At 42.2% G+C, this 26,081-nt stretch overlaps 1 protein-coding gene across 1 annotated transcript in view; it reads left to right on the top strand.

The window, feature by feature from the left end:
* LOC135485122 (potassium channel subfamily K member 12-like) overlaps positions 1 to 25,695 on the top strand; it is a 68,898-nt gene extending 43,203 nt beyond the window's left edge. Inside the window, exon 2 of the mRNA XM_064766865.1 lies at positions 17,228 to 25,695. Within this exon, the coding sequence (XP_064622935.1) occupies positions 17,228 to 18,114 (887 nt within the window). The 3' untranslated portion in view covers positions 18,115 to 25,695. The remainder of the gene's footprint in view (positions 1 to 17,227) is intronic.
* Positions 25,696 to 26,081: the final 386 nt, after the last annotated feature.

Here is a 26,081-nt window from a genome sequence, read left to right as displayed (position 1 = left end):
TGCTACACACTCAGACATGCAGTATGAGTGGCATGACTGCTACACACTCCGACATGCAGTATGAGTGGCAGGACTGCTACACACTCCGACATGCAGTATGAGTGGCAGGACTGTTGCACACTCCGACATGCAATATGAGTGGCAGGACTGTTGCACACTCCGACATGCAGTATGAGTGGCGCCCTTGAATACATCTTCTGACAAATCAAATAATACCGTATTAGATTGCCAGGACCAGAAGTGATGCCACTATGACTGACATAAAACGCAAATTGTCTGTTCCTGGTATCTTATCGCATTACAGTCTGGCTTCGCGTCTTAGTTTGTCTTCCACTCAACAAATCTAATGGGAGGAATTTTAAAACAACGCCCATGTAGGACTGCTGGAACGCTCATTCTGACATGAAATAACAGAGTTTTGATCGAGTCGAGAGTCATTAAAACAGTGACATTTAGCACACCTTTCCTGATACAAGTCTGTACCTCGCAGAGAGATTTGCCTGACTTGCAGAAAATCTGATTAAAAGATATTCTTTACCACAGTCCAAACATAGCAACATTATGACATGCAATGGGTGTGGCAGTAGACTGTGTTCTCTATCAATTATCATCTAAAATAGCCATGACTAATTCAGGTATTCATAATCAAAACAAAGCAAGCAGAAAAAGTGATAGTTCTGCGGTTCAATTCATCAGAACCTTATCAATTCAAACCTCAGCTGCCAACGCACTGAACGGCAAGGAATCTAGATGTGCTTAATTGCTAGCTATTGCATATGCACGGACTTGGAATTTTTTTCCGGGTTAGGGTGAGGGTTAGCAGAAAAAAAAGTAAAATTTCTGAAAAAAATTTCAAAGTCAAAAAGTTTTGGGACTGATGATATTGGTGATGTTGGTTCATTTTGAGCGAAAGAAAAAAGTGAAAAAAAACCCCAGTGAAAAAGTCCAAATATTTGTTCACTTTTTTGTCTGCTCGAAATGAAGAAACATCATCAGGAACATCGTTCCTTTGAGATGGCAAATGCAATTAAGATTTGTTACGTGGCCTCAAGCCTCCGAGCCCGCCCAAATGTCTTCTCGAATCAACGCCTCAATGCTCCCACCATTTTCCCTCTATTTGTTCATCGCAACATGGGAAACTGTGTAGTTCGCCAATAATCCAATATGTTTGGTATGGGATTTTTTATATTTTTTATTGTGTCTCACCGCAGATGTGTCGTTCACGAAGAATGTCACCGATGTGCTTGAATATTATCGGCACGCGAATATAAGACATTTTGAAGCTTTTGCTGTCAAATCAAATACAAAAAATTGTTATACTTCATGACAGAATGACATTTAGTAATCACGGGAGGACGTATATCAGCCTGATTCGGTGTTCTCAAGAGCTTTGCGATTTGTTAAACTCCGTACGTGCGTTGAGAGAAATGTCATTTGAATTCGCCTGTATTCGTTATCAGTAGCCATATAAAACAGGAAAGAAACTGACTAATTCAAATCCTCAGCATAGATGTGTGTCATGGAATGTCAACGAGGCAGGGTTGAGTTTTCATTGCATCAGCATGATCCCCAAGTCCGTCCGTAGCTGAGACAGGGTAACACTCTATCATTGGATTACTTATAGCTGATAAAGACTTCCACACCCAGTATTTGTTCAGAGTCGGTAAGCTTATATCGTCATACTCCTTATCAAATTGCCTAACTCAATTTTTGGAGACAGTTAGATATCTGCCTATCTCAACTCCAACCACGTGATACACCTTCTGTAAAAATGACTATCTCACTGTCAATTTATTGGTGTACAAAATACATTGAGCGTAAATCTGCCTATAGGCAATTTACCTGGCAGAGGCAATTTGAGCAAGTTCCAATTCTTTGACAGTCTGCCTCCTTCCTGAATTACCATGGTAAACCACCCCCGTGTCTGGAATGAAGTGAATTGCCGTAGTAGATATGGAACTTTTGGACGGGTGATACCGCCAGTCAGTTCTGTCATCGCCCACTTTATAAACAGTTGTTAACGGACCCAAGTTCCTGCACTTGGTGGAAGGGATGAGTATTCATCTGAAGACCAATCGTATCAACCGATCGCGGTCGATCGAGAATCTAAGATATTCATCAGTTACTTCTTGACAGCGACCTATATATTGTACCGATTAACTAACATTCCCATACCAATTCGCCAACCGCCCAGAAGGTATGGATTTCCGACATCAAGACCAAACATATGAGTTGCATGACAACGAGTACCGATGGGCCCTGGCAAGGGAGGAAGCTGGCCTGGATAGAAACCGACACTTCATTAACTCGACGATGGTATCAGGCACCTGCTCTCCCCAGCAACATGGTATGATATCGTGATGATAAACCTTAACAATTCCCTTAGCAGATCCCTTAACATTTGCTTTAAGCAAGTCCCTTTGGAGATTCCTTAACAATTCCCTTAGCCTTCATCGCCCACCCTAACTGATATTATTGCACTGACAGAACCTGTCTCGTTACGACTCTTTTGCTGCTTTCAATACATGTCCCACCTAACCATATAATGTTTAGCTGCGATGAATTCAGCCTCAGTTATTGGGAGATGTGTGAGCGATAGGGAAAGCAAGCACTCTTCAAATTAATGCACTTTGCCAGTTGCAAATCCAATGTGAGGTCCTCATCTTCTTAGGGGAATAGACAGGGTGATAGAATAGACAGGTTGATAGAATAGACAGGTTGATAGAATAGACAGGTTGATAGAATAGACAGGTTGATAGAATAGACAGGTTGTTTCTAGGGATGTCTCGCAATCTTTGCCTGAAAACCCAGTTGTCCCTACTTGACAGACCTTCTCTGAGATAAACTTGCTGTAACTAATGAACTGTGAGCGTTCAAGAACCCTCGTTTAGTTACTCACTGGCCCTCGTTTAGTTACTCACTGGCCCTCGTTTAGTTAGTCACTGGTCGAGAAACTCTTTAATACCCTCGTCTAGTTACTCGCTGGAGTAACTCTTTCTCAAGAAGTTCCCTCTCCACTACGAGGCAAATGTTAATACAACTGACATTTTAAATTTTACCCATGCCAACTCTCACCTTTAAAATGCCTATAATGTTTATAATCCGTTACAGTTTCAATATCAAAGCTCTGAAAGTCACAAGCCATTAACGCCGTAAACGACACTCGAACGCTTAAAAGAATGTACTCTTAAAATGCCGTAAACGACAACCGAGCGCTTAGGAGAGTCAACTCTTGACAAACGTTTGTTTTCATTCTTAAACACGATACACATTACTCAACGGAAATTACCACTAAGTGCATCTGACAATTAGAAATGTAGGAGAAAAAAGTACTTGGAAATGCTTCTGGTGAAGATTTGTGTAGATTGCCCTGCTGTCACCAGAGTGAAAGTCCGTAATGTGGCTGTGAGGCAAATACTTATTGCGTTCCAGTGCGGCTAAATAAAGCTAAATTGTGACTGTTCTGCGGAAGTGCTTGGTTGAAAATAATTTGAGCTCTTAAGCATTCCCCTGGGATGATTCTGACATTATCTTCATGCGCTATCAACTGGTGTCTGCCTTCAGTGCAGGGATATGATATCACAAGGACATTATCTCTTGTTGAGTCAGACATTCTGACGGTGGTACCTAGACAAAGATATCAGCATCACCACAGTATCTATACAAAAAGCAGATATTTTTCACTCCCAATACGACTACTGTGATTTAAGCCCTCTACCATTGAACTTCTTCGGCATCGGATCGCAGACCCAGTTGAACTATATTTCAGTCACCTACTTCATGCGTACCATTTGGAAACATTGTGCCGAAAGTAGTCAAGGCTTAGTTCATTGCAACGGCAATGCCGAGGAATCCGATGCTATTACCTGCTATGCATTTTAGGGTAGCCGCGGTATCCAAAATGCACCAATAAGGACGTGCCATGTCATTTCATGTCAGAAGTCGCGTCAAAGCACACTACTTAACCGAAGTGATCAGAATGCTGCTACTGCCTCTTCACCTAACCACCGAGTGTCTTCGGTGGTTGCCGTGCCCAAGGCGACCATGTGTAAACTGATGGCTCCGAAAAGAACCAACGATGAAAGAGATTTTTTACCGAGTTGTGTACTGATAGTGCCAATATCAACATGACTCCTCTGCAAAGGGTAGATTTCAAAGATGGCATATCATGCTTTATTGCATTCCCTGTTTATCTAATGTTTAGCATCTTAGCGTTGGGAAGGTTGAAAACGGAAGATTAATTTGGCTAAAAAGAGCCACCGATATGGAGTTTTTCCTACGGAATTGCGTAATCCAGAACTTGTTGGAAGACGCAAAAGGAAACAATTGCAATGAAATCAACATACTTTTCGGTAGTGTTAACTTTCTGACTCTATATTTTGCCTCTTCCCTGACCATAAAAGCTTTTAGATCAATCAGCAAACAGTATCGAAATGACCGGATACAGAGTATTAACATGACGTAGTATTCGGTGTTTATTGATATCGATCCTGGCCTAGTTTCTTTCATACTGTTATAAGCATACGTGGTTAAGTAAACGTGAGCCATTAGAAAACAAAGTCATATCCGTAAAGTAACAGCATAGCAATAATAAACAAAACGCTCTTATCAAATCAGTCACGCAATATTTGTTTAAGGGTATCAACACGATTGCATTCGGAGCAATATTGCTTTCGCAGGATTGACTTGGCAAAATGCAATTTCATTTCATTAGAAAAGATATTGGATTGAGTGAGGCAGCAATTCATTGCGGAGAGCAACATTCCCCGTACTACGCGATTGCTTTATCAAGCCAATTTATGATTCCAGTCGGTGAAGCTGGCAATTACTTCCGCAATGATTCAATTTATGGACCAAGGTGAGCTTTTTGAGAATCGAGACCGTTATAAGCCTTTCTCTCCTCATGGGGACATTAGCAGCCAGCTTGCAGCAATGTGACAGCAAACTGAAATGAACTACCTGACAAACGGCAATATAGTATGACTTTTTCTGACATGGCCCCAGTTGGTGAAGGAAATCAGCCCACTTTACCAGCTGTTTTAGGGAGTAGGCATGGCGTTGGAAGGGTTTGATCGTCAGCTCTGATTCTTAAAGTGGTCGTGTGGCAACATTAATATGTAACCTTTTCCGAAAGTGCATTGAATAATAAAACAATAATGTCACTGTGAAAGTACAATGAGACCAATTCGAGCCAATTATCGCCAGCGTTATGATTCAGGTCGAGGGAGAGATGAGGATAACCATGGAGTTACCACGGAGTTACCATGGTAAACATGTTGACAACCAATATCTGAACTAGCTGGACACATAAATTATTTGGTGTAATGAATCAGACCATGACAAGGCCCATTAGTAGGTTCGATCGCCTTAAAAGGGACCCTTTCCTAATTTTACGACGAGCAAGATTGATTAGGCATGCTTGTGCATTTCACCTACGCAAAATGCTATTGACTCGAGCACTTTATACTTAAATGCAACATGCACTGCCACTTTCATACGACTAACTTCCGTGTAAACCTAAGAAGTGCTCTGTCAAACCCCACGAGAAGACATTCATTCTCAAAGGACACTTCATTGGCAGGCTCTTAATGATAACTCAAATTGTCCAAGTAATAAAAGCATTAGTGGTGAATTAAAATCATCTCAGCTCGGCCTTTATGTGCTTCGACGGAAACATTTGAAGGGATTCCATCCTCGAAAATTACTTCTAATTTGATGGACTTAGATGAAATCAAGTTGCAGACTACAACTGCGCTATCGACTGACCTACTTTTTCTTTACAATCACCCTATACCATATCAAAGATTCGATTCACGGCATGTTATAATCGTATTAACCTTGGATTGATTCAGAGATGGCTTAGTTAAAGAATACTTGTGGAATTGACAGTGATAAATGGCCATGTATCTCTCAGGAACATCTCCTTTAATCTGATATTCGCATTCACTGCATGTATACAAGAGAAAGTGATCTGATAGTACACATCCTGGTTTGAAGGTTTGAACCTGAATGAGTTGTAACCACAAGCTAGAGCAATCATACACGCAGTTCGAAGACAGGTTCGTCTCATCTGATAAGGAGCTGTATCCACACGCCCAGGATATGATGATAAGTTTGTCTCCTCTGATCATTAAGGAGCTGATCAAGTTGTCTAATCCGATTCTTAATGAACCAATGTTGATTGTGTTTCCGGGCGGAGAAGGGTTGGGTTGTATGCAAATATTAGCCAGTTGATAGTTCATTAGATGGTTCGGGTGATCATGATAGGCGAGAACCTATTCCTGGCGAGATAGGCGACAACCTATTCCTGGCGAGATAGGCGAGAACCTATTCCTGGCGAGATAGGCGAGAACCTATTCCTGGCGAGATAGGCGAGAACCTATTCCTGGCGAGATAGGCGAGAACCTATTCCTGGCGAGATAGGCGACAACCTATTCCTGGCGAGATAGGCGAGAACCTATTCCTGGCGAGATAGGCGAGAACCTATTCCTGGCGAGATAGGCGAGAACCTATTCCTGGCGAGATAGGCGAGAACCTATTCCTGGCGAGATAGGCGAGAACCTATTCCTGGCGAGATAGGCGAGAACCTATTCCTGGCGAGATAGGCGAGAACCTATTCCTGGCGAGATAGGCGAGAACCTATTCCTGGCGACATAGGCGAGAACCTATTCCTGGCGAGATAGGCGAGAACCTATTCCTGGCGAGATAGGCGAGAACCTATTCCTGGCGAGATAGGCGAGAACCTATTCCTGGCGACATAGGCGAGAACCTATTCCTAGCGAGATAGGCGAGAACCTATTCTTGATCATTTTTAAAAAATACAATTATGTCATCCCGAAAGGAAGGTAACGTAAGTATCTCTCTGTATTTGGTACTGGCACTTGCCCTTCCGTTGCGAGGCTACTGTGGTATGTTATCTTTCTCAATAACAATCACGGTGACCTAACAAAATAAGGACAGACGAAACCCGCTCACATCAAAGACTCGAATGTCGTTCGCCTCTAAGTTATATCTCCTGTTTCAAAGCAGGTAGCTGGCGTATAGAGTTGATGGTCATGACCCGAGTCTCAGATAGTCAAATAGTGTGACAATCAGCCAAGTGATTCTTAGCTTTAATGCACTCTATGAGAGAGACTATGATTGGATGGGGCTCCAACTTAAGGTTACATGAACCTGAAACCAATGAGAGGCCGAATACCAGGATGCTAATCATGAACCAGAGAGAAGGCTTTAATGAACCACCGTTTTAGTCGGTGCATAAAAGCGTTTATAGCAGGCATTGCGTACTAAGGAGGGGTATTAACCTGAAGGAGTATACCAGTGTGCTAGTATCTGTTTACACAGGACACCCACCGTCCCCTGATATTTGCTATCAAAGCCCCCTCAAAGCCTACATGACGCATAATATCGTCATATAATCTGGCTGATATGCATAGTGAGTCATCCTGATAAACCAGTATGACACCAAGTGGTGCCAAGGCAGCTAAAACGATGAGCACAAGGTCCATTTCGAACTGCCAGACCGTTAAAAACACAGTTATATGATTGCTTCTTGCTGCTGGCAGAGCGAGAGGGAGATCAAGCTTCGGGCGACGATCGACCATAAATGAAGGGTTGTCATTTTAATCCCCTTAGTCTGTGCCTAGCCAATATGATAATCTCGATGAGCCCGAGGCCTGGTAATGTAGTTGGAGTCTTGGTGCACCTGGTGTGGGCAGCGATCAATCAGGACGAGCAATGACCCCCAACATCAAAGAAAAACAGGCTGTGGTTTATTCAGGGAGAACTGAGAGGACTCGGCGCGTTTTCCACTGCTACTGGTTCCAGTTCAACTTCAAAAAACATTTTCTTGAAGTGTTAATAAAATCTCTTCGTCTATTTACATACCAAATATCATTAAAAGCACCTGATATTTTGGTATCATTCGAGCAAAAACCCGATTACCAAATATTTTACACTGATATCACTTTCTCGTATGACATAATAACTTCAACCTCTTAAGAGAAACTTCTTCCCAAATCATGGTGCGTTAAGGTCGGCATGAACAACATGTTTTTCAAAGATATAGTTGGCTGACCATCACGAAATTCAGCCAGCAATGGCAATCTTCTCTCTTCGGAACATGTCGTAAACATATATTTCACACAGAACCTTTGCCGATTTTCGATCAATGTCAGAAACTCTCAGATCCGAACTTACTTACTTACTAACAGAATATGATGCGTGGATGAAGAGAAAGCAAGCTATTGGAAACCACTCGCGAGTGGCTCAAAGGGTTTTGTTATTCTAGCTGGGCGATCACACACAAAGACCAATGATTGCCTGATTGGGCTGATGGCGCGGTGGGATGCGGCGATGGGTTTGTGATAATGGATAAATGTCTGGATCTATAGCCAGAACGGGATGGTGACGGTTCAGGAGCCGATCTATCGACCATGGGCAGTGTTCTTGCCTTTGATACTGGCTACTCGGGGAGGTGTCATATGATTCCAAGACTTTGCTTACGTTACACCTGTTAACGTGACTGGAGAACAGGTTGTCTTCTGACAATGTAAAGGAGGCGCCGGTGGCACCAGAGGAAGTAGCCAATGCTTTTTCGCCAACACGGCAACAAAGTGATAATGCGCTAAAGAAATGATGCTTTCAGTAACTCGGTTGGTCATGACCCCATCTGACGCTGTTGTCCTTTATGCTCCAGACCCAAAATATAAAGGTGTGTCATCTGCGCGTGGTGCACCACCTCACGGTGTATCCTAATGAGGCAACGACGTCATTTACACCCATGTGAACAGGAACATTATCAATACAATATAGATATCTATCAGACTGATGCACCAGTCTGTCATGACTGTTGTTCGTCTATCATGATATTCATATATTCGTCACTGATTGGTCCCAAACAGCCAGTGTAATTTGTCAGCGGAATCTTTACCAACCTTTATTCTAATGACTTCAGTGTCTTGGACATACTAGGCATCCCTACCCCCATTACCAGCTTAATTAACTTAGTTAGACCTCACTTTTGCGACCATCATACACTAGTTGAACAATTACCCTTCCATAGCAAGGCCCGGATAGTGGTTCGATTGACTAGCTAAGACATTAATGAGCTTGATTATAAAGTATGGATGATTAGGCCGCTGCATCTTTAATCGGAATGGTTATCTTCATCAACGAGTTACTCCACCAGAAGAGCTGCGTGTTTTGCCTTATATCCTACGGTAGGGAAAGTGTCTTGAACGTAGATGATGTCAAAGATGACAAATTTGTACTTTTTTCAAAGTCAAAAAAGTTTTGGGACTGATGATATTGGTGATGTTGGTTCATTTTGAGCAACAAAAAAAAGTGAATTCTTTTTTGTAATTCAGTGTTTCTCATCAGTGGCTTAGTGGTATTAACAACCAAGCCGCTGTAGGTCCTATGTAACGGCAAAGATTCGTGTTCATCATGAAAGGTGACCATTTGCTGTGCAGAAATCACATTTTCATTATATTAGCATGTAGTTAAATGAAATTATTGATGAGTCCTTTACGCTGTTTATCTTGCTCTATACCTCCTGGTAAACACCTCCAATATGACTAAAACAATACGGATGAATTGGTCAGTCAGGAATATCGCGACTTGATCAGACCGGCTGCATCATGATCCAAAGCTAGGAATAGCTCCTCGGGCAGCGTTAAGCCGCTTGCTTGGGCAAGAAACGTGATATGTGGCGGCAATTAGAGGAAGCAGTCCTGTGTCGATCACGATCAAGTGCGATAAAATGACCGCGAAGTAAGCAATTCGAGGACCTTTTTTTGTGTGACATGCAATATTGGTTGCCGTGAGAAAAAGCGTAAAGCTCTGGAGGTAGGGAAGGGAAATTGGTTCGATGACTGTCACCTGAGGCGAAGGAAAAACGCGAGTGAACGATGACGGTGTTCATGGTCGCTATTGCTTTGCTAGGAGACCGTATGCCTGATGCCGTTGCATCCAGAATGGCTCCTGGGTAGAAACCCTCCCGACCTCTTACTCACGAAGTCAGAGAAAGTCCCGCATTCGGGATTAGACATATTAGACATATTTCCCGGGTTAGGGTAAGGGTTAGCAGAAATAAAAGTCAAAATTTTGAAAATTTTTCAAAGTCAAAGAAGTTTTGGGACTGATGATGTTGGTGAAAGGTGAAATGGTAATTAGAGAGGAACCATTCGCGGACCGGTGATTCTTGGTCGTCATAGCGGGGTGGTCGCCTACCGGGGTTCCACTGTAATTACTCTGATCGCGACGTGACAACTGTCCAAATTCAGGTTTCCAGTGTTTCCTTGCCGTGATGGTTTTGCCCTTCAAAGCTACGGTTATCAATTTGATAGTTGCGGTGATTCTATCATCGTTTCAATCCGTGATGATGAGATTCTAATGTAAACATAATTAGCAAGATTCTTCTCAACATCACGAGAGCCATGAGAGCAGTGGATGTGAGAGGCATATTTAGCGTGTCGGCAGTGAAGGATTTCTGTAATCATCTTTAGTCGATAGAGATATGCACCAGACGGCTCCGTAATCAGAGGCTACATTTATTCTGGTAGTATAGTCTGTGATGGAATGATTCCATTACTATAGATAAGGACGATGACAAGGGAATACAATGTGGGGACGAGAGAGAGGCAAAGTAAGACAAGACTAGGCGAGACAAAGTAGAGGCAGACAAGAGGTATCTCTAAATTAAAACTTTTGAAATGGTGACGGACGGAATCAGCACCATTGCACATGCCTGACTGCATGTCCGGGGAACCCAAGATTCTATCACGCGCTTTCATCTCTGCGCTCTCGACGGCATACCATAATCCGTCAGAAAACAACCGTGTTAGAAACTATTCCCAGGGGGACATTTTTTACTTCTGTACTTTGAGATTTCAGCGAATAAGCGGCCTTGACTATGACGAGGTTTGCGGGACGAGTTGATGGAATGTTGCCTTGCCTCGTCCAAGAATGTAACAAAAAACCCGAATGCAATGCATAGCTGATAAGGTTGCCATGTAATGGGAGAAGAAGTCGGCAGTTGCATGACTTTCCATTGGGGTTGGATAGAGACTAAAGGAAGAGGTCCCTCGGCAGATCACTCAGAAAGAATACTACGAAATTAGCATTCGTCGAGTTTGAAGTATTGTTGAGGGAATTTTTTCTTATCGAAAAAGCCACCCAGAAGGTATACCAGTATGCCATTATCATTTTGACCCAGGACCGTAAAAAATGCCAGTGAAATTTGCTCAAAACCTCATTGCGGTTTATTGACCGTGAGGTTTGAGCTTATAGCTCCATTACACCAAAAAGACTTAAAAGTTTGAAGTGTTAGTCGTTTCTTTTCATGAGATTTTCGCCTGGGTGAAAATGAAATCCAAACGAAAGCTGCATGTCGAGTGTGACAATTTGCCAGTAAGCGCCGTCTTACAGGAGCTAATCCACCCCACGTCGAGTCCAATGTCTGTTTGTTGACCCGGGTGATATGAATTTGCTTGTTTCATCTTCCCAGACTCAGTTGAGAAGCCGCAGATGAAGTGTCTGCGTCATAAGGCGCATCAATCATTCAAGACAATAGCGAGAGCATGCTTCACTGGTCTCTTGATGGTGATAGATCAGGACGACATAGACCTCATCGGCCGAGATCAAGGCTCAAGTGACGTAGTCTACCAAGTTACACTCATGGTGACAATTCATCTCAAATATTAAAAGTAACATCAGGGTTCATTCGGTGGCTGTATCATACTTGGTTTATGAAGGATTCGGCAACCGAAAAGCTTGATCTCGCTCGCTGTGATAAGCATTTTGTCTTCAAGTTGGTGTAACGGAATGCAATGACGACGGACGTTAGTATTGTATAAGCTCTCTGAATGAGTACGTTAGAGTGTTTCGATTAGAATCTTGTGAGTCCTTTTAGTGCATAAGTGATTTAGAACTAGAGGAGTTGAAAGTGACAGTTCGTTTTTGTTAGATAAACCAACCCTGTATCTTCTGCAACTATCACTCCCATCACACCCACCACAACAGAAACCGCAGTGTTACATGGTGTCTGTCCCTCAGATCACCACAGAAACGATTACTTTTTCACTCACGTCAAGGGACAGAGATAAATGGTCATTAATTTGTGCTTTGGGACGCTGGCAATGCTATCATCTTGGGATTAATGGTGAGGTCACGTCAGAGTCATTGGATTCCCATCAACGCCCTTACCATCAGATGATCATTTGTCGCCATTTGCCATCGACGTATTGGCTTCGTCCACTGTAGTACCTCCGGGCCAATCAGCTGGCTTTTGCCACACTGAGTAAACGCTTAACCTGTGTTTTATTTAGTAAATCAAAAAGATGAGAAAAATCGCCTGATTGACTGGCGCCCATCTTAGTAATTGACCGGCCATCTTCGGTATTGACCTCTGTTGCGAAATATCGTGGCCTGAATTTGGAGAAAACTTCGTTCGCTTTGATAACAGCGAGTGTTTATTCGATTTGACGCTGTAGGAGACTCACCCACATCTCTCATTCTGCTGAATCTGGAAACTGGAGGCACTGCTAAAAGTCGCATCAGCATTTACAATAGTTAGTTGTAAATCGATTTGGCCGTGTTGGCCGTTCACCCTCAACTCCCAATTCAGTCAAGTCACTGCTAGAAGCTGCATAAGCTACTGCGTCCCGCTGTGGTCATTCGATACACCCGAACTAACCTTTTTAATACCACTGAGCGTTCCTTTAGACAAGATGAACTATTTACCTTTTGGAATAGAGCAGTATTATTAAATGACATGAACAGAGCGGATTTGTCTAAATCGTATTTCCAAATTATCTGGAACTTTGTGGCAAAAGAACGCATCTGAACAGCATAGAACGACATGCCACAGAACGAAACGGGTGATGGATTAATAGACATGGCCATGCGGGATCTAACAAACGGACTGGGCAAGAAGCCGGAGAGGCCGCAGTGCCAACATGCTGGTCTTATGTTGGCGTATCGGTAAGATAGATGACTAGAATAATCTCGCCCAAATTGGCATGGAACCCCAAAGTCAGCAGATCTATCATCGATTCATCATTATATCGAAATTGGGCATTGGATTATCAGCAAATCGACATCTCTGTGATTTATAGAGGTGTTATAAAGTATCGGATCACCACTCGAGCAGAGAATCCAACCAGAAGAGAAATGACTCATGCTGCTGGTGGTGGTGTGAATTAAAAGAAATCCATAAAGTTCCCATGCCACCAGGCCGCTGCTGAGCCTATTGTCAGAAATCAGTCTCGTGTTAATGCCCCAAGACACAGTAGCCTATTTTGTGTATACTAAATCTGGTAAAGCATTTTAGAAATATCATTTAGAGTTCATGTTTTTCATCCTAAACAATCATAAAAGTATCAGAAGCAATGATATCTGAACAACTTAAGGGCCTACAATGATAAACGTAATATTTTTAATGGATAAATTTGCTAAAAATCTTGATTTTGGCAGATTTTAAAAAAATTTTAGTCCAAGCCTCGCCCCGACTCCACCATAGTAATTACCACTTATTTTCTGATAATTGATAATTAGCACCCATCCAGAATGCATTTTGTGTACATGAGATAGGAGGGTGTATAGGTGTGCGCTCAGGACTTGATATTCACCATTGTGGATTTCTGGTGATGGAATACACAGTATTAGTACTGTGGGATCACTGGCGACAGCCACGATGCTTCGCTCCAAATCTACGTGGTGTGACTGATGAGGTCACATGTTTAGACCCACATGAATCATGGTGTCTCAGGCAATCCCCGCGCTTGCCAGAACATGCCAATTTGACCCACTCCTCACGATTTCATTACTCTTGGGGCATGTCCGACAGAGAAGCCTCCCCAGTAATATCGGGAATCAGATTGTTATTGTTTATCAAGGGACAACTTGGCTATCAATGAATAAATTATCTTCAGCCCCAGGTACTACAATGTGTGGTTCTTGATACTGAACATACGTACGCAGTAGGCCAACCAATGGTTTCATACTTCCTTCATTTCTTTGAGGTCACAACAATGCAGTTATCTTCGCACATGAGAGCTTGTTGTTCTGGATGGTATCACTAGTTCTGAAGTGGCTGACTGAGAATTATGTGGCAATTCACCCACCATGTCGAGATTTGCAAGCCTACCAGCACGGGCATTTCAATTGACAGCCAATCTGTCGACATTGCGACAGTTCCACCAAGTCAACGAATGCAGAAAATAAAAAAGCCTCCGTTGGATCTGACGAGCGCCATCGATACAAAATGAAATGCAGCAGTTGTCATATTGAGAAGAACAAACATGGTTACCTTGGCGACGTATGGCTAATCAGAGCAACACCTGTGCCGTAAGCGCCGGAAGTATGATGGCCAGGCTGACCGGGATTTCCTCATCTATGGTTATTATTGATTGATGGTGGGAGGTACGTTGCAGTCCATGCGTTCACTACATCAGTGGGAGGTACGTTGCAGTCCATGCGTTCACTACATCAGCTGATATAAGTATATCACAAGTCCCTGTTCCTGTCGGCCAAATGCCATGTCTGTAATTCGTCTCTAGAGTCAATTTACTATCATTCTACTCTTCAGAAGAAACATTTTTATGATTCGCTCATGGAATCTTTGTAAGTTCACTTCCTAACGGTACCCTCGAAAGGTCACACCTTTTACTTTGACAAATTTACTCGACCTTACAGACTTGGCAGCCTTCCATAAAGACGACCAGGCAAACCACCTCGAGAGCCAGCATCTCACTTAGACAATTTTCATTAATATCCATCTAATAGAATTAGGTGTTTAGCATTCTTCCCCGTCACCCAGGGGCTGAGTCATCACATTCACTTACCGGTTGTCACTCATTCACGATGTGTCTGGCTCAAAGGCCAAATCATTTGCAATCGTCTATTAAACAAGACATTCCTGCTAACCTATAGCTACAGTTGAAAACATAAAATGAGCCGTCGGCCGGTCTTCATGGACTGACGAAGATAACACCAGCCTCAGGGACAAACCTTGTTTAAACAACCAGGCCCTTATGAAACTACATGTATATTGTAAGTGGTCAGCCATACTGCACATAAATGAAGATCCGCTTTGTAAGTGGTCAGCCATACTGCACATAAATGAAGATCCGCTTTGTAAGTGGTCAGCCATACTGCACATAAATGAAGATCCGCTTTGTAAGTGGTCAGCCATACTGCACATAAATGAAGATCCGCTTTTAGCTCTCGACCATGTCCAAGATCAAATTGATCAGCTAATTGCTTTGAGAACACAACTCGCTGTAAGAAGATACTAGCACAGATGAGGGAGTTATTTCCGTCAGTTTAATCATTGAGTTGTTGCTATATTTACCGTACTGTTCTAAATGGGGAAACTTGTATTTTATGCGAGACCAAAGACTAGCCAGGGTGAATTGATTGATGTATTGGCCGCATTGATGCTAATCACTGCATGGTCACAGATTACAGCCATCATGGCCTAGATTTTATTGTATTTTATCGATGATTCTCCGACCCCACCCTTTAGTGACATGCGCGCAGGTTTTCGATATCCCGTCATTGTGATGAGTCATATGTCTTATTGTCTTGCCCATCAATCGAATAGTTCTTGAGGAGGCAGGCCACAAGCATGACGATCAGAACGACACATTGATTAAGTGCCAATTTGGGCGACTCTGAAGTGATTTGATCAGGCCATGAACTGTCACAGAGAGAGATGGTGTCACACCGGTCTCGATCCATGTGACTGTCCAATTTAGCCACCAAGTCGAAACTCCGTTTACAGTGATCATGAAAATAGACGCAGTTCTTCTAGCAGAAGAGATGCTTTTGCTTTTGGACGAAACCTGCCTTCAAAATGTTGAAGTAGAAACTTACTGAGGCTTTCCAAAGATTATCTATAAAGATACATCCTGGCCGGTTAAGACGGTGAAGGTTGATAGCTCAATAACTTGTCAGCCTGACAATATATTCATTTGCGAGCAATTGGGTGCTCCATTATACATGTAGCCAGCCTCAAGCAACAGTCCACTAATCAACGAAGATTCTATAACGCGAAATCGAATTCCGTGAGTGAAAGCAAACATGGCCCTGCGCTCCCTAAATGAACAAGATGGTACACGAAAGGGGTTGATCTGTTTTGATATCTACTTGGCCATACGCTCAAAGTGCTCTGCTAATGATTCCGCTAACGGATGGCTATTAAATTGAATTACTCTAGTATAGGGGACACACTTAAAGACTTAACACGCACGCAAATAGCATTCTCAGCGCAAGCAAAGTGATGAAGGTTGATCGGAGGTTACGGGAAGAGATGGTCAAGCCCATATGACTGACATGAAATGCGCTAGCAGACCTTATGAAGGGCAGACAGGTAGCTTCAATGAGAATGACATGACGGCGAAGATGAGAAGTAAAAGACTGATCCAGGCTCACAACAGCAACTAGACGAGACATGTTCTCAAAGCCAAACGTTCTCCAAGTACTGACTACAGATAGTAGGAATCATCCTTAACCATTATTAACGTACGACGAAACTCATTTAGGTTTTTGATTTTGTTATCATAAGCTTGTCTGGCATCGTGATATGTCAGAATCTGCAAACCATCGCTATGTTTCCCCATGGATGTCGCTGTAGCGATGACGCGCGGCCATGATTGATAACCCGATGCCCATACACATGGGAAATGAGGAAATTTGAATTCATCCCCAAGAAAACAATGCATCTTGGATGGGTTTGATGTCGTCCTTTTAGGTGAGGGGTGGTAATAATGAGAATGATAACAACAACGATAATAACAATGATAATGATAATAATGATTTATGATTTATGATTAAGGTCATCCTTAAACAAACTACTGTTAATAGAAACAATCGATCGTTCATCTGGCATGTTTGAGGAAAATACCAACTACATTGTCACACTGTAGGCCGACTGGTAAAATCGTTTCAGTCCACTTTCTCTGCTACGATTATTAGTCTAATTATACTTATGTATCATCTTACACACCGACGATAACAACAATCACTTTCTACAATAACTTGGACGATGACATCACATCCTACTCGCCTCGTCTCTCCAACGTATTATAATTGGGTTTTTTTCACTCTCAGAATTCAGCACAGATTCCATTTCAATTCAGCTCTCGAATTTCAGCTCTTGCCATTTATCTTTTGCCTTTGACTGTTTTTCGTATCTAATCTCGTGTTTCCTTGTATCTTTCAGGCTTCGGCATGACAACCCCGAGAACAATTGGTGGAAAAATCGTGTTAATCATGTACGGATTCCTTGGCTGTGCGGGCGCCATCTTGTTTTTCAATCTTTTCCTTGAGAGAATCATAACATTCTTGGCGTACATCCTGCGTTCAATTCATGAGAGAGAATTAAAAAGGAAGGGTTTGATGACTGGTAAGGACAGTAAGGGTCGCAGAGGATCAAACATGTCTGATGATGATAGTTTAGATTCATGGAAGCCGTCGGTGTGGTGGGTTATGCTGATTCTGTTCCTTGGCGCATGCGTGATCGCCTGCTGTGCTTCTGCCATGTACCATCCGGTTGAGGATTGGACGTACTTTGAAGCGATATATTTCTGTTTCGTAACATTCGCAACAATAGGATTCGGGGACTATGTAGTAAGTCAGGAGTCAGACTACGACAACGTGCATTTGTATAGATTTGGAAACTTTTGCTTCATCGTGGTGGGTTGTTGCTGCATCTATAGTCTGTTTAATGTAACATCTATTGTGATCAAACAGTTCTTGAACTGGCTCATCAAGAAACTGGACTGCCAGTGTTGTTACAAGCCTAAGCCACGGCCGAGAAGGAATGCAATAACACCGGGACACATGCGGCAGCAGGCGGCAGTGACAAAACCAGGCATTGACGTTACAGACGCTGATTCGTACGATTCTGATATAGAACGGAGAAACTCTGGAGAAATGATCTCAATGCGAGACTTCCTGCAAGCTAACAAGATATCGTTAGCTATGATGCAGAAACAGTTGTACGAGACTTCACAGCGAGGTGCGTTCCAGCATAACGGAGGGGGGTTCCAAGGGGGTGTTGGACCTTTAGCCATACTAAACAAAAAATTAGGTCAGGAAGACGCATAGCGTTTTAATAACGCCGAGAACCACTAGACCCTCACTAAACTACCGGGCTTTCCGTTATCACACGATTCCGTCTATTAATGATGCGTGTTTAGATCTATTAAAGCGGCTGATTCTAGGTCTGAAGCGAGCGCAAAGACTGAAGGTATTGAATGTTTCATGTGACATAACCTTGATTACGTCTCAAGGCCATTATCAAGATGATCGTTATGGATCAACGTCAATTGTGTCAAATGTGGGAAACCTTGTTCATCTCTAGATAGCTGAATGAAGCAAAGGTTGGGGTGTAAAGGAATAATTTGCCCCGGCAGATGAACTCACGGGAGAGACTGCCAACCTTCAATCGAGGACCCGGAGCCGTGGAAAGAAAGCATTGGCGCTACTGAATTGGTTGTTTCGGGAATATTCGAAAAGCGATGTATCTATATCAGTATTGGGAATAGGCAAACTTTTTCATGTAATTATCAGGGTATTGAACAACATTCAACAGCTTGTTTTCACGCGATCTGTATACGAATATGATGTATAGAGTAGACAACACAGCACTGTCAGTTATTCAGTAAACATGCATTTTTACCAAATGTCTTCTCTTAGTGAGTAAGCTATCAGAGTGACACTGACTTCGTCGGCAAATGGCTATTGACAACTTGAGTCATACATGAGTAAGATCTGTTCATGACCGAGGGATATGAAACTTAAATCAGGTTGGTCTGCTTCAGCTCAAGACTACAGTCATCCAGACGTACAGTGGTTGCAGAGCGAAATGCCTTCTAATATACTTTGCATCAGCAGGCAAACGTCGTTATATAATCTTGGTGACTATACTCGCCTTAACAAATTCTTGCAAAAAAAGTCAACAGTATCTGAAAGTAACCTTCTCAGCGGAGGGAGTTCTAAACACAATGCCTTTACACTTGACATGCGTGGGATATCAGTCTTGTTCAAAGTGAAACCAAGGCGTAACAAGTGAAATGATTAAACCGCTTGTTGTTAAGTTTCAGAAACACTGAAAACATGCTGACATGATGCGACTCAATACAGGCTCCCTCTGGTATCATCTCTGAACCATTATCTTCACGGTCATGGAGGTACACCAAGCTTAAACGAAGCTGTATGTTTCCGTGTAAGTTCTGTGTCTGATCTCGTTATCGAGAGAGAATGAGTCTGGGAGTTGTACGCGAATGTCACATCGTAATGTCATCATCTCGGCTGATGACATTTAGTCTGGCTCAGAGTCTGTTTATGCTTATTAGGACACGGGAATCATCTTCCATCCGTGCGCACCTGTTCTGCGGAAGTTACTGGATGAAGCGGGGAGGCAGTGGGATGAGAATTCCCTTATGAGGCCGTTTTTGTAAGGAAGCGGTTTTTCCAATGGAATTGGACGGGTGAAGGAAAGATGGGCAGGGTTAGCACATACGGAACAAAGTAGCTCATAGATAATCACAGGAGCTGATCACCCAAAAGATGCCAGACAGGAAGGAAACATATGGACAGTGTCATTGCTTTATGGGTGTTATTGAGCTAAACTGGTGCCGTGGTTGACATTAAACTTGTGCAATTCACGAGGGAGTTCTCTCAATGGCTGTTTCCATTCGTTGGGTTGAAAGAGTTGAGAGCAAAACGAAATGAAGTTTATGAAATGGCTGTATGTTATGACAAAGAAATTGAATGAAGCCAGCTTATTGTTAGAGTTAAGGGCTACTGGTGGAACATTCACAATCTTTAGCTCATCAGCAGTATTTCTATAACATTTTCATTTTTTGTGAGGTGTTCGACCGATTTAGTGTCCGGGTCTTCTTCAGTCGGAGGTGCTGTAGATGTGCACCGTCAACGAGTTGGATTTCAGCATGAACTGGCGGCTCGAGTGGTAGGAAAAGAACGGCTCGAAGGAATTCATTAAAGGACAGGATTCATGTCAATGCTGCGTGACAAAATAGGAATTAATACTGCTGATGAAATCACGGAGACGGCAGTGAAAATCAGCAAACATGTCGCCACAAGGAATTATGGTGACGGCCCCATCGTATATGCCTGATCTATTGATGATGTCAAAAGTATTCAAAACCTAGTCCACTTACTGTAAACGTTCACATATCGTACAATTCCGTGTTTAATCTCTTCAAGCGTTGTGTGCCTTTGATTATGCTCGCACTTCGGTTATTTCAAAAAAGGCCCGTCAATTATAATAGTTCAGATAGGTCAACAAATACGCGGTTTTCCTTAACGCATGTGGTGATGATGTACGCATCGCGTTAACTTCACTGCCCGGCCCTTATCTTCTGAAATACTATCAGCCGGCTTCTACCAACCATAGAATCCTTTCACCACATCATTCCCAGATGAGGTCATCTTTGCCCAATTTATCATATTTTACCTCGTCTGCCTCGAAATCTGATACTGATGCATAATATCCGCTGAGACCATAGGATAAGTGTGGGACTACCCAAATCTCTGTGGGGGCGGCGAGCGTGGCTTTACAATGACATGTTAGCTTTGACATGTCCGAATGGAATGATGAAGTGGACATCGCTTCAGTTTCTCGTCTAATGAAGGAGAGGCCAGGTCCCGGATGTGGCGGAGGCTAACCATTGGTTCAGCTTGGGATCAGGGTTGATCGACTACAATGGTGTCAAACAGGGTTTCACCCTTGTCTTGCAGCAGCTCTAAACAAATATTCATGACATCGAATTTCACTATGACCAGTGAACCTGCCATTGTCCCAGAGTTTGCTTACATGTTTGTTACTTTTGATGAATGTCAAATGTGTTTGCATTGCACATACAAGATATATACAGTGGAACCCCGGTCAGCGACCACCCCGGCAACGCAAGTCCCCCCCCCCCCGCTATGACGACCAAGAATCGCCGGTCCCGAACGGTTTCCTCTCTAATTACTGAGTCCAAATATTTTTTGCACTTGTTTTTTCTGCTCAAAACGAAGAAACATCATCAGCCCCAAAAAAGTTTGGTTTTGAAAAAAATTCAGAATTTTGAACTTATGAAAAAAGTCAACTCTCAAGGATGAAAAAATTCTGAGTCAAAATATTTGTTTCACTTTTTTTCTGCTTAAAATGAAGAAACATCATCAGCCGCAAAAAAATTTTGGCTTTGAAAAATTTTCAGAATTTTGAACTTATGAAAAAAATGGGTCTCATGTAAGACTAGGCGACTGCAAGGACATACAAGTACATAAAGCGAGGTACAAATAACATTTGTTGAAGTAGAAGTCCACTTACGTACAAACCACAACACAATAGATGGGGGCCAAAAAACAAGAAATTGCTGTGATTTGCTGTGCTCGGATTTTTAACGAAGAATGATCCAAAGTAAATAATATCAGAGTCACAATTTATCATTGTCCTTTGAAATAATACAAGAAATGTCTTGAATAATCTGGCGAAAGCTCACTGGACATTGCTGTTTCATTCAATTTTCATTATGAATAGCAGACACTGCTGTTCTGAAAAGAGAGTCCAGTCAATCTATGACATAGTGACTGGACTATATGTAGAGGTTTGAGGTAATTTGAAGATTTTTAATATCTTCTCTTCGCTAACTGTGATCAACTCCCTCAACAGAAAACGCTGACGTGTGTACACCAAGACGTCATAAAAGTTAAAACACACTTTATAAGTAGGAATGGTGTTTGCGCGCGCATAATTATGCAATCCCTTTTTTTCACTATCGTAATGTATGTATGGTGTTCGTAGACTTTAGAGTTAGCGAATGTGATCAGAATATAATGTGCAACGTTAGTTTTCTGTAATTAAAAATCGTACTATTTTTATAAACAAAATCTTCTTTGAAAAAGAGTGAATGTTGAGCACAAAATGATGTATTATATTGAATTGAGTGCATTTTAGTTACATGTACCATGTTCTGATATTTTAGTTTTCTTTGCTTTTATGAACTTCACATCTCATGAAATAATGTATTCACATTGATAATCAGTGTATGGATGTGTAAGTACTTCTAGATTTTCACGAACTTTAACCTTTGCTAAGATTTATTGATACTACCATGTCTGCATATAAAGAAAACGTATCTATGAGTAATAAACTTTCTTTTTGAGGTAATCTTAAAAGAAGACTATAAGGGCAGGAACTAGGTGGAACATATCAAATTGCACCAGCATGTCGATAGGTGCCTCTGTCACAGTGGGCCAAAATCGCTACTGTTCACTGTACACTAGGGAATGAATACTTATATCTCAAGTCAAACCAGTTCCCTAACTGTGTCCATTAGTCACCAGGAAACCACCTAGCTACTGCCTTTAGTCCACCTTCACGTTAAGGCCAATGTGACTTGAATGAACGGATAGGAGAAGGCACGCGTGTTCGAAAGGGACAACTTTCCCGCGCGAAGTTTGACACAAGAAATTAACGGCTCGTGCAATAGGCTACAATAATGAATGTTAGTTTTAGACAAATGCCAGTCGAATCTGCAGTCATTCGAAATCACTATAGCTCTTCAATTCTAACGTGACTTGTGTCACAACCACTGACTTTCATTAAACAATGGTCCAAGAAACCTGCATTGGCTTGTAATCCAATTTGCTCAAAGTCACCGCAGACTATCAGCAGCTGCTTGAGTCGCTTCACCATATTGTAAATGGAGTCATCGACATCAATCATGTTTATATTCGGCTTAGCTCGTCCGCAGTAGTCAACTCTACGTTAGTCCCCTTTCAAAACGATCATGGTCTGGACTGTGTAATTCAATGAATGATTTGTTTTTCACCAAGTTCAGTTAAGTTATGCCACAGTTTGGTTGACTCCCAAAATATCAACCATAGATTCAACCATCATAGAATAAATAATGGCCAATCAATTTGTAATTGCTATTATAGAAGTTACTTTAGATCAAAAGTATAATATAATCTTTTTCCTGTCACCTAATATCAGTTCACTGGTATTCAAACTGACATATGAACACGAAATGTTTTAACGTGCCGAGTTTATCACATGTTTTTAGTGAGTCATGCAATGTGTCTGTTTAAAGGCAAGCGTACGAGAGATCACAACCAGCATGGCGTTACTAACTACAATGTATAAGTCTCTCCTGATCTGATGGGACATTCTACCATGGATCACTCTCACGTGTTCCTTGTAACTGGGTCAAGGACCCAGAGCCTGCAGACGGCATGGTCATAGCTTTAGGAGACAATAAAATACTACGTCTTCGCTTTCGGTTTAAATTGAAAATGAGTCAAAGACACAACATCGTTTTCCTTCACTGCTTTACATTTTCTCACATCAAAGTCATATTAATTTAACTGATTATATTTTTGTAATTCAATGTGTTATAATATATGATTGCAGTTCACAGGAAACATTTAGCCACTTTCTATGTTACTTTGTCGAAAACAAGCAGCAGCACGGATGGCCAAAGTTATTTCAAATCCTACAATGTATCATATTTGATTAGTCCTTCTAGCGAGCATGTTTATGTATGGTGACGCACTTGTATTAGAAGGGAGTTGTGATCAAACGCAGCTCTTTAAATATCTTTAAGGTGTAAATCAGACCTGAAATATTTACGAGGTCCTAAACACTACCTCCAACCGGTTTTCTAGTATACCCTTGTCTCAGACAACTAATGACTCTTAACATCGATTGCACATACTGCGGCAATCGATTTCTACCGCAGATTCTCTCGTTGTTCCCCTTCTGCAGCTTGACCTTTAATGACGATGACGTGGATCACATCAGACCTGATCATTTCTTGGCGCGTTTTCCGCTACGGCGCATCACTTTGAACTCGCCTCTTACCCATTTAAAGCATCTCAAAGCAATTGTTCAATTTGTAAAGATTTAATCGAAAGAGTATGATTGGATAGAAGGTGATTGATAGATTGTGTGAGGCAATGGACGAGCTTTGATGTGCTCTGACGCTTTGACGATGAAACAGACGCGTGAAATGGGAATTAGATGCTGAATGTCCTTAGGGTTTATTTCATGCCTGCCATGGGTCTTTAAGAACGAAGGTGGATGTCTCTGGATGTGTGATGATGTGTGCTTCTATCTGCTGAAAAAATAATCAGGACCAACTTGCTATTCGTTTATATACTGAGATATGTAATAAAAATCGTCTGCTCTAGGGGAACGACAACACCGGGTGAAGAGAAAACTCTGCGGAAATCGATTTCAACTCTGTATCGGCAGGCCTATCTACATTAGATGCCGCTGTCTGGGAATCAACTTATAACTATAATGTACATGTATACTATAACGGCAGGCCTATTGTGAGCGAGAATTGATTAGATAAGAAGGTGAAGCCGACTGGTGTGGCGTGTCAGTGGTCATCAATTGGGGAGCTTTAATTGTTCATGGGTGATCACACTTGCGCTCACGGTAACTGAGCCTCGCGTCCAGGCGTTGCGTTTAACTTTAACTGGCTATCAAATGCGTGGGATTGCTATAACTAGAGGCGAGGTCCGAACGGCTGGTCTCAACGCAACGAATTCTGACCAGTGTACTATGTGGTTAGTTGTAGTCTGACAAGTGCGACTATAAAACGCAGGCACTCAGCATGTACGGTGGCGAATCTGCTCCACAAACGCTTTCGGAGTGGTAAATGTTACATTGGTACTTGCCTTGCACAGAGTTTGAATTACCGAGACTCAAAACGATGAATGCAAGGGTGCCTTCAAGTCGCCATGCGCGAGTTTAACCGAGGTGTGGTTGATGTCTGGGTGTGTGTACGACGTGCTGGTTGCGATGATCTGGCTTCCGCGCGAATGTTTTTTGTTGTACTAATCGCCAGCCACTCTATCCTTGAATATGACGTGGTGGCGAGATCATTTTTCATGGGTGAAAACCGTAAGAGTGATTCGAGTTTTATTGAGTCTCGACCCATTAACATCAACGTCAATTGCTGCTGCACCTTAGTTGGGTGCATTGGGTGACAGGGCAATGGAAAAGCATTGCGCAGGCTGATCTCGGAGTATGAATGAGTATGTTCGTATGATGTGGTTACCCTGGTGAGTATTCAGATTATGAATGTGAGAGGAGCTTTTCAAAGATCAGTCAAACCAAAGACTGTCTCCATGCGCCAGCTACCAATTGGAGTGTAAAGTTCTTTAGAACTATGCGAGTTGCTAGTTTTAGGTTGACATGTCGATGTATCACGCTGTGTGTGGTCGGAAGGGGAACCAATGTCAAGGAGGGAATAGTAGGTACATTGGTCTGTCGGGGAAGCAAACCAATCTACATGTACATCATATAATCCTTTGGGGAAAGAAACTGATGTGACAAGTTCTCCTTTCGTATTATATCATAAATCTAATTATGCTAATATATAAACAAAGTGTACTTCTGAGCAAACCTCATGCAAGTTATTTCAGTGCCGAATTGTGACAGAATTTATATCACAAGAAGTTCAGACAAAGTGTCTAAATGTGCAACTTTGACAAGTATAATTAGTCAGATTCTGGTCAAAATCATTTCATTTCATTTCCTTTCCCCAATTTAGTATCTCTAGTTTCCGCTGGTAAATCATGCAACCGTGTCCCCACGGCTACACAACCCGCTGGGACGAGGTTTTCTGATATCATTTGGTACAATAAAGGTATTTCTTATTACATCTTAATATGTTCTTTGTTTATTTACAGTTGTGATGGTTAAGCCCTGAATGAAAAAGCTTCTAACCCACCCAATACTTCACCTCCCGACAGAAGTTCGCTTCTGTGAAAATGACCAAGAAAAAAACAACACTTCGCCGAGATTCGAACTCGGGACCTCTGAACGTAGGGCGTAGACTATAGCCTCTGCACCTCAGGAAACGGTATCATGGCATGGTGTGTAAGAGAGAAAGGATCAAGTGGCGAGGGTTCCCAGTTCGAACGCGCTCGAGGAATGTTTTTCATTTTTTTCTTTACACGAGAGCGTCTCTGTGACAAGACCGGTCTCGTCAATGAACTTGTTGTTTGTGCCGTCAAGTGGGTTTTTATGCATGCATGTCAGCTTT

Source organism: Lineus longissimus, chromosome 3, assembly GCF_910592395.1.
Source record: "Lineus longissimus chromosome 3, tnLinLong1.2, whole genome shotgun sequence".
Classification (NCBI taxonomy): Eukaryota; Metazoa; Nemertea; class Pilidiophora; order Heteronemertea; family Lineidae; genus Lineus; species Lineus longissimus.
Note: the sequence above shows the minus strand (reverse complement) of the source record. Positions and strands in the feature narration are given on the sequence as shown.